Here is a 9,809-nt window from a genome sequence, read left to right as displayed (position 1 = left end):
ACTCTAAGAAATGAATCAAACTAGTCTAACTAGGCAGATTTGAATCAAACTAATCAAACTAGGCAGATTTGGTATTGGAACTTGAAAGTATAAGAACATGAAGTAAACACAAATAAATGAATCAACAACTAATACAATGAGATAGTATCAATGGAAATGAAACTAGGGATTCGATTTCACCATTGCTCAACTAAGTCCATGTTTGTTAAGTTAGTTTATACTCATTCATCTACCTATTTCTTGAGTTTGTTTCACTTGGATATGATCAACCATATGATGTGTGGATTTGATCAAATGTCTCTAATCTTGAACCTAATTGTGATGTGCAACTTTGGTTCATAATCTAGAGTATGTAATGCACAAGAAACGTTCACTAAACCAAAGGGAACACTCGGCAGGATGTTTGCCAAGCTTTCCCTTCATTCATTCACAAATCCACCAAAATTAGACATGATGTATGCTTTAATCTTGGCTAAATAACTTGTGGTTAACTCAAATGGAGATCAAGCATACAAATCAACTCACAAATTCACAATTATAACAGAGAGTGAAGCAAGAACTAGATAGACAAACTGAGCATTCTAACTTAATTACATGGCAAACTTTGCAAGGTTACATCGAATCCCTAGAGGAAGATTAGTTACACTTCATGTTTACAAACGATTTGACATAGAAATATAAAACATGAATGAACATAGAATTGATAAGAATGAACCCTTGAAGCAAATCTGATGTTGAAGTCCTTGAAGAGTTCCTTGATGTTGCTTCTCCAAATGTGGTGCGGATGAACTAGATTGGCTTGGTTTGAATGGTTTCTGCCCTTGGGACAGAAATGGACAGAGAATGGAGTGAAATGGGAGAGATTTTAGAGTGTGTAATGGACTGAAATGAAGAAGGAAACTTGCGGACCCCCTTGGGACAGAAATGAGACTTGTTTTATGGAAAAGAATGTGTCCCCAACATTGAGATTGGATCTGGGATTTGTTTAACTCAGATGGCAGTGCATTGTTGATGTAATGAGTGTGTTTCTGAGGTAGTGGACGCCTCACATGGACAAGGTCTGCAAGGAAGTGTTAATGTATTCAAAGAAGCATGTGCCCTTGCTGCCACAAGTGAGTGGAACCTGCAAAGGTGAAATAAACCACCAAAAATTGTTTATACAAATCTGGAAAGGGGAAGAACACACGGTTTGAACAAAGGGAATGAGTGATTTTCTGGAATAATGGGTGAATAACAAAAGGGAAAGGTGCAAGTATGGTTTTATTTAATTGAAGTGCATGTGTATTTCTGCAAAGATGAAATGCAGAAATGTAATGGAATGCACGGAATGGATGTGGATCATGCATGTGAATGCATGCTTTGGTGTTTTAGAAATGTATAATCTGACATGCCAACATATGGGAGAGCACGGCCAGATTGTGATCATGGTAAAAATGTGGCTGATTAGATTAAGTAATGGAAGTGGATGGTTTTGGCGCACAAGGGGGATGGAATGGATGTGGTTTGCACGGCACAAAGTTGCAAACATGCATGTGAATGCACGTTTGGGTGTTGAATCTGATTTGGTACTAGAAGTGCATAAAATGATGGGATGACAAGGGAATGCACGGCTAAAGTTGTGAACTTGCATGTGAATGCATGTTTTGATGTTGGAACCACATAGCCGACTTCCATGTTTTTGCTTTGTTTAGAATCACCCAACATGGCTGAATTGCATCTCTTAACACTTCACATCTTCTCTGGAATGTTTTTACTTCATATGTCTTCCCATTAATCCAATTTCACAAAGACTGCACACTAACACCAAATAATGTAAAATGCAACTAGTTTAATCCAAAACAATCACAAAGACACCAAATAATGAAGATATAAATGTATACAAAATGTGACTTATCAGTCCGTACGTTTACAAAGAGAAGAAGGAGGAATGGAGCTCGGGGGAGAGAGAGAGACAGTGAAGAGACAGAGGAAAAGAGAGGGGGACAGGGTCTGAGAGAGTGTGTGTGTGTGTGTGTGTGGCCCAACACATGCCACACCACACAAAACAATCCACAACGTGACAAAAACGAACTAGGGGCAAAGTCGTAAATTCACATGTGCGTTTCGGTATTTCCGGGACGAGATGTCACATTTGTACCATATTTTAATAAACTAATAATTAAGAAAAAACTAATTCATTAAATGATGATTGTGAAATACGAGAAGTCTTTTTGCTTCATTTCCTTGGATTTTGCAAATTTTTCAAATAATGTGGCTGTCCACATCAGATGCCACCTAAGGTAATATAAAAATATGATATAAAAACATGATATTTTAACCTAACAATTATCCTCAATACAGTTGGGGCCCTCCAACGTCTACAAGGATCCAATCAAACCCCAACTCCAAGGTTCTCTCCAAGGAAACATAAATATGGTAAAATCTTCCCTAACCTGAGCAAAACAAACACATCTCACATTTATCTTGCATGGTTCCATGCCATGTGTAAAACCACAAAAAAAAATAAAAAATTTGAAAACTAAAACAATTTTTTTTGGTTAACAAATGATATTATCAATATGGGTATAAAGTGCATTAAGCCTCATAATGGGTGAGCAACAATATGGTTCAAATTTGATTTTGGCAATAATCGAACCTAAAACATGTCACTTACACTTACAAATAAAACCAAACCATAGTACTAAGTTGTAAAACAAAATTAAGATTGAATTAACTAACAAAATATTAAAAGTAAATTACATAAAACTACCTCAACTATTGGCCAGTCACAATTTCATACCCCATCTTTAAAAAATATCAATGTCATATCTCATCTTATGAATTTGTTACAATTTCATACCTTCCGTCAGTTTGTCCGTCAATTTTTCCGTTAAATAGTGACATGGCTTGAGACGGGGCCCACTCTCTATTAAAAAATAATTAAATATTAAAAACTAAAGAATAAAATCATTTAATAATTTCATGGGGGACCCACCCCTTATCCCCCTCACCCTTTCTTCCCCATTCCCATCTTCCCTAAACCCAAAACCAGATCCCACCTCGCTTCCGTCTCCTCTGCACAGATCACTACCTCCACTCTCCCTTCAACCTCCCCTACTGCTTCTCTGATTTTGATGACCACCTTCAGCTGTCAGTCACCCACCTCACCCGCGCCATTCCATCACTTGACTCCCTCCCTCTTTCCGTCCACACCGCCCTCAAGGGCATCGTCGCCGACCTCGCCTCTGCACTTGAAACTCGTTGTTATACAGAACCAAGGGCAAAATCTCCGTCCTCATCAACTGCCTCTCCCTCTGCTCCTCCCTTTGCAACAACATAGTCGCCATCTACGGCTAGCTCGCCCTCCGCAACGTTGCGGTTCAGGACCTTAACCTCTTCGATCTTCGCAAGAAGATCGCTGTTCTCTCCAGAGACATGAAGCAAGCTCACTTCACAATAAGTGGTGACATCACTTCAGTTCATCTTGTATTCGATTTTTTGAAATACGAATTTTGAAAATTGAGGGATTTGAATTGGATTCTAGGTTGTGGAATTGGGGACGAAAGGGTAAGGGGGATAAGGCGTGGCACGAGTGAGTGACAGATGAAGGTGGCCAACAAAGCCGGAGAAGCGGTGGGGTAGGTCGAAGGGAGAATGGTGGTAGTGATCGATGCAGAGAAAACGAGAGCGGGGTGGGATCTGGTTTTGGATTTGGGGAAGACGGGAGCGGGGAAGAAAGGGTGAGGGGGATACAGGGGTGGGTCCCCCATGAAATTATTAAATGATTTTATATTTTAGTTTTTAATATTTAATTAATTTTTTAATAGATAACAAGCCTCGTCTTAAGCTATGTCACTATTTAACGGAAGAATTGATAGACAAACTGACGGAATGTATGAAATTGTAACAAATTCGTAAGATGAGGTATGACATTGACATTTTTTAAAGGTGAAGTATGAAACTGTGACTGGTTCAATAGTTAAAGTAGTTTTATGTAATTTACCAAAATATTAAAAATTTCTCAAAAATAAACAACTGTCAGTGTATTTTAATTATTTTTTAATTTATAAAGGGCGTTTATGCAATTATCCCCATTTTTGTTGCTTTAAACTTCTCTCGTTTTTCATTTTCTCCGTAATCATCCGCCCTCCATTTCTATACACACTCTCTCTACCTCCCCCCTCCTCTCTCTCTCTCTCTCTCTCTCTCTCTCATCAGGTTGATCGCCGGAACCATCAACTTCCGATCAAGTCGCCGGCATTCCGGCGATCCGACTCAGATGATATTGAATTCGGATCCACCAACAACCACTCAGCGTTTCCTATTTCCTAAGACGGTACATTTCTTCGCATCCTCACGCCCCTTTTCGATTTCAATTTCGTTTTCCGACGCCGATATCGCCGATTGAATAGAACCACTCGGGGATTTTATTGGATTGTGGAGAATTTAGGGCTCTCGTTCCATGCATGCTGAATCAAATCATCGCCAATCGCCGATTATTCCCTCCACATCGCCAGAGCTGCTTCCCGATTCCCAAATCGATCGCCGTCCGCAATTCTAGGGTTTAGGATTCGTCGCTGCATTGGGAAATTATGTTTAAGAAGATCATCAAGGGAAACAAGAAGCCCTCGAAATCCGAGACTCATGATCCTTCTTCGTACGGGTACGGGCCGCCCGGAACCCGCAATTCCGGGGCGGTCTCGGCGAATGTGGTCGTGAACCACGCCTCCCGGACTGGGCCAGCTGCTTCTGGGCCCAACGCGGGTGGCGTGGGTGTTACGGCGTTGCCGCCTTCCGGAACCATCGAGCCTCTCCCCATGTTCCGTGATGTGCCCGTCTCGGAGCGCCAGCACCTGTTCCTCCGCAAATTGCAGGTTTGTTGCTTTCAATTCGATTTTTCTGATACCCTTAAGACCCCTAGGGAGAAAGAAATTAAGCGTCAAACCCTTTTGGAATTGGTTGATTTTATACAATCTGGGTCGGGTAAGATCACCGAGACTTGTCAGGAGGAGATGATTAAAATGGTGTCTGTTAATATATTTCGGTGCTTGCCCCCTGCATCCCACGAAAACTCGGGCCAAGAGAATACCGATCCTGAAGAGGAGGAGCTTTATTTGGAGCCATCCTGGCCTCATTTGCAGTTGGTTTATGAGCTTCTTCTTAGGTACATTGTGTCATCTGATACCGATACCAAGGTTGCCAAGCGTTATATTGATCACTCATTTGTGTTGAAGTTACTTGATTTGTTTGATTCTGAGGACCCGCGTGAGCGCGAGTACTTGAAGAACATTCTTCACCGCATATATGGGAAGTTCATGGTGCACCGACCCTTCATCAGGAAAGCCATCAATAACATATTCTATAGGTTTATATATGAGACCGAGAGGCACAGTGGCATTGCTGAGCTTTTAGAGATTCTTGGGAGTATAATTAATGGGTTTGCACTTCCAATGAAAGAGGAGCATAAGTTGTTTCTTGTTCGGGCACTTATACCGCTGCATAAGCCGAAGTCAATTGGTATGTATCATCAGCAGCTTTCCTACTGCATAATCCAGTTTGTTGAAAAGGATTACAAGTTGGCAGATACGGTTGTAAGGGGTTTGTTGAAATACTGGCCAGTGACCAACTGTCAGAAGGAAGTTCTTTTCCTTGGAGAACTTGAAGAAGTTCTGGAGGCAACGCAAGCTGCCGAGTTTCAGCGGTGCATGGTTCCACTTTTCAGACAGATTGCCCGCTGCCTCAACAGCTCTCATTTTCAGGTTTGGGAATATTTTCAAATTTGATTGGGTTTGCTTCATTTAATTATCCATTATGGTTATTTGTTTGTAAGGAAAACTGGGATTTATTTTGCTGGAGCTTTAAACTAACAGTTTAGCTGGTTTATTTAAGAGAAATGGTTCTCAATGTTTTTTTCCCAGTGCTTATTTTGTGAACTTCACTTATTGGTATTTAGCTTGGTAAAAAGTTTTGCCTTTTCCATTTTTTTTGCGATTTAAATATCGTTATTTGTTCTGCTTTCGTTGTACTTATCATTATTTCATTGTATGAATGTGTTGAATTGCATTGTGATATGAAATCTCGCGCAAATGGAAACTGCTTCTGTGTGTGGAAAGTGTCATTAGCGTGCATTTATTGTAACCAATCACTTTTCCGCAATCTCTCTAAAGCTACTTTTTTGTTAAATACCACGTCATTGTTCTCCTTGCCTTGTTTCTCTTTTTGCCTGAGACTGCGGCCTTATCAGTTTATTCTAGTTTGATAAATTTACCCATTGTCTCTTTCTTTTGTTGCTGATCTCATGCTAATGTGATTTCCATTCTGTTATATTGTGGTACACATAATTGTTTACTTTTCGTGTTCCTCCAATGGGAAAAATCTGCCTTGAGTACGTAATTTTTGTTGCCTTAGCAGCTTTGCCTGTTTCTTTTACATTCGATGTGATCTTTTTGTAATTTTCATAGGTCCATCTTTAAAGGAAAGGTCAAAAGTTGATACGTGACTTGAAAAAAAAAGTCAATTACACAATAATTTGGAAGACTGGTTTATGGGTTGACTTAGAATTTTTCGTTCTTGGCATTTAATAAGCGGGGAAGGTAGAGGGTTTGTTATAGATGGCTAAAGTTCTCATGCTAATGTGATTTCCAATCTGCCTTGCGTACATAATTTTTGTTGCCTTAGCAGCTTTGCCTGCTTCTTTCACATTCGATGTGATCTTTTTGTAATTTTCATACGTCCATCTCTAAAGGAAAGGTCAAAAGTTGATACGTTACTTGAAAAAAAAAGAGTCAATTACACAATAATTTGGACGCTAGTTTATGGGTTGACATAGAAACAGAGGGTTTTTTCGTTCTTGGCATTTGATAAGTGGGGAAGGTAGAGCCGTAGAGGGTTTGTTATGGATGGCTATAGTTCTTATGTTAATGTTTTAGGAATGCACTCAACACTAGCATCTTTGTTATATTGAGTTTCTATTGAATAAGCGGACATGCAGCGATATAGAAGATGACGTGTGGGATCAAATTGTAGTCTATCAGTATACAGAGACCATATAACTTGATATGGGAAAAGTAGATACATACATATCACTTAAGGGGCCATGTTAAGATTATCTGAAATCATATAGTATCAATATTACGGGGACAAAAGCACAAGATTGCTAGGTAGGACAACTCCCCAGGAAGGTGGGCATGATATGGGGGAAAACTAAGTGTTCATTAGACATCAATTATAAAATCAATGATGGATGCAACCTTCTCGAGTGACATTTTAAGTTGATATCCCTTGGGTAGTTAAGATGTTAATCAATTTATGAAGAGGAACAGTTCACCTTGATTAATCTACCTTCAATGTATTTTTGCAAAAATGCTTGCTGTATTTGACATTGTTTTGACAGTTCCTGCTGACAACACTCCTGATTTGCTAAGAAACCTGAAACCTGTATGTAATGTTCTGATGAAATAGCCCAAGCGGTTGGCACCAAAAGATCATGAGCTTTGTATAGTTTTTAAGTATTAATATTTATGTTTTGTTTTTCTGCCGAACAGCAGCAGTGGTTTGAATTTAAGTGCTTTATTTATTTTTTTTCATTTTACGCGTTTTTTGTTATTTTATCTTGTCCCCTGTTAGTAGGTTGTCAAATGCTGTCTTCATGAAAGTATTGGTATGGCAGAACAAGAAATGTGAAATTAGTTAGCTTTTGTGCTTCCTGGCATGGATATTGGTGTGCCGACAATTGATCTTACTTGGTAATTGGGCTCTATTTTGATATTCTGTTGAAAAAATCTCTATGAAACGTGAGGTAACTGTATGGGTGGTCTTTTGGTTGTATTCCTATCATGCAGTATGAAAGCATTACAAATGCTTTCAACTCTTTAGCATTTATGAAATGGTGAAGGGACGAGATTCCAAATCAAAACATTTAAAGTTGTATTTACTTAATAATTACATTCCTTGAAAGTTTTTCTAAGTCACATTTACAATGCAGGTTGCGGAACGGGCACTCTTCTTATGGAATAATGAACACATTGTGAATTTAATTGCTCAGAACCGGAAGGTCATACTACCAATTATTTTTGAGGCATTGGAGATGAATATCCAAAACCACTGGAACCAAGCCGTTCACGGGCTGACTGTCAATGTGCGGAAAATGTTTTTGGAAATGGATGCTGAGTTGTTTGACGAGTGCCAGAGGCAGCTTTCAGAGAGAGAAGTGAGGGCAAGAGAGGTAGAAGAAGAGCGAGAGTTGACATGGAAAAAACTGTCTGACGCGGCGGCACAGAGAGGGGAAGAGGATATGGTTACGACCTGAACAAGCAAGCAGGGTTTCGTGTACCCGCACTGGGAAATGACCTGAACAAGCAAGCAGGGTTTCGTGTACCCGCACTGGGAAATGAAGGGATGGATTGAATATAAATCCGGTCCTCTCAATTTGGTGGTATTCTTTCTCAATATATTTTTTTGTCTTTTAATTTTTTGATCCCGGTTCGAATCATTGAAGATATCAGAAGCAGTGATAAAATGTAATTTAAGATGTACGGAATTTGTTAGCAATATGCTGCAGATTAAGAATGATTTGTGAAATATATATTTTCTACTTTCCCTCCTTTCGTATTTTGAATTCTTCTACCATCTTGCTGTGCCATGGTCCCAAAGTTGGTGAGTTCAAATTTGTGTTGTGTGATATTTGGGAGTAAGTCAGTTGGACAGAGTAGTGCGATGCAGCTAGGTTTGATTTCTTTTCTTGCCGTATAAACTAGATTAGAATATCGTTAGAGTTGAAAGAAAAATTTGTGTGATTTTTTGGATTTGAAATTCGTATTATACTCATCAAACAAGGAAATCCCTTAATTTTCAAGAGAAATAATTTCATGTCATGTCATTTACTAAACAATTATGAATCAAACAAAATGTTTACCTCTTCTATGAATTGCAAATCATGTTTTCAACCTAAAGACCAGATATATACCAGGAGATTAGGATAAAACCCAAAGATATTTAGTATATTTCCCACTAATTTTTTTTTTCTTCTCGGGCTTTGACTCGTTCTTGGAAAACATTTTATGAATTACCCATTTTCTAGAGCAAAATACTATATTTTTAGCATTTCCTCTAGAATTCGACCATAACCTCACTTTTTCCTCTTAAGTAAAAACAAATCACTTTATACCTTATAAATTTGTGTGGAACTTGACTTGTCACTGAACTGTGTTGAGTAGCATTACCACCCATTCAAAACTTACCATTTGTTAAAACATTAAATATGATAATTTTTTTAACAGTTTCAGAATATTGACATAAAACCTAAAAAAATATTTAAAAGTAAAAGATGAAAACATGAAACACAAACCCCACCCCAGTCCACCTCCATCAGAAAGACGAAGGGTTGGAGGTGACGGATAGAAATATTGATATGAAAAGATGGCTTTTCACACCTTGTCCTCGTTTGGCAAGCTGTATGGTGAACCGGATAGGATAATCCACGTGTTTGGTATAGTTTTATACTAAATAGTATCCGGATTAATTAATTAAACTGGACCCACATCATGCACAAGATTTATTCCCGTTGCCGTCGTTCAATCGTCGTCTCCGTCAAGATTTCTTCCTCTTCTTGTTTCTGTTCTGCTCTAAATTTTTGGTGGGGTTCCAGTTCCTTTCAAAATTAAGGTTTTGAACCCGAGAATTTAAATTCTGTGAAATTTAGGATTGGACAAAATTTAAATTCTGTGAAATTAATTTGGGTTGGAAGATGAAGCTTCTTGGCTCAATTTCTATGGTTGTGACGACCCACCACGATGTAAATTCAATTAATCGATTTCCTTGATAGGATCTGA

The 9,809-nt window shown here is 38.8% G+C and overlaps 1 protein-coding gene across 1 annotated transcript; it reads left to right on the top strand.

The window, feature by feature from the left end:
- Nucleotides 1-4,107: 4,107 nt before the first annotated feature.
- On the top strand, nt 4,108-8,582 carry LOC103949356 (serine/threonine protein phosphatase 2A 57 kDa regulatory subunit B' beta isoform-like). The gene is made up of 2 exons (XM_009360467.3): nt 4,108-5,738; nt 7,964-8,582. Exons 1-2 carry the CDS (start codon nt 4,572-4,574, stop codon nt 8,285-8,287), a joined length of 1,491 nt encoding a protein of 496 aa, XP_009358742.2. The 5' UTR covers nt 4,108-4,571; the 3' UTR covers nt 8,288-8,582.
- The last annotated feature ends 1,227 nt before the right edge of the window (nt 8,583-9,809 follow it).

Source organism: the organism of the source record quoted next, unplaced genomic scaffold (genome assembly GCF_019419815.1).
Source record: "Pyrus x bretschneideri cultivar Hongxiangsu unplaced genomic scaffold, Pyrus_bretschneideri_v1 Contig68, whole genome shotgun sequence".
NCBI lineage: Eukaryota > Viridiplantae > Streptophyta > Magnoliopsida > Rosales > Rosaceae > Pyrus > Pyrus x bretschneideri.
This window is presented reverse-complemented; position numbering and strand designations above follow the sequence as displayed.

Bases quoted from the DNA above. Each gene is read 5' to 3' on its own strand.
- LOC103949356 (XM_009360467.3), top strand. From the start codon at position 4,572: ATGTTTAAGAAGATCATCAAGGGAAACAAGAAGCCCTCGAAATCCGAG. The intron at 5,739-7,963 runs GTTTGGGAATAT...TTTACAATGCAG, and splicing joins TCAACAGCTCTCATTTTCAG to GTTGCGGAACGGGCACTCTT.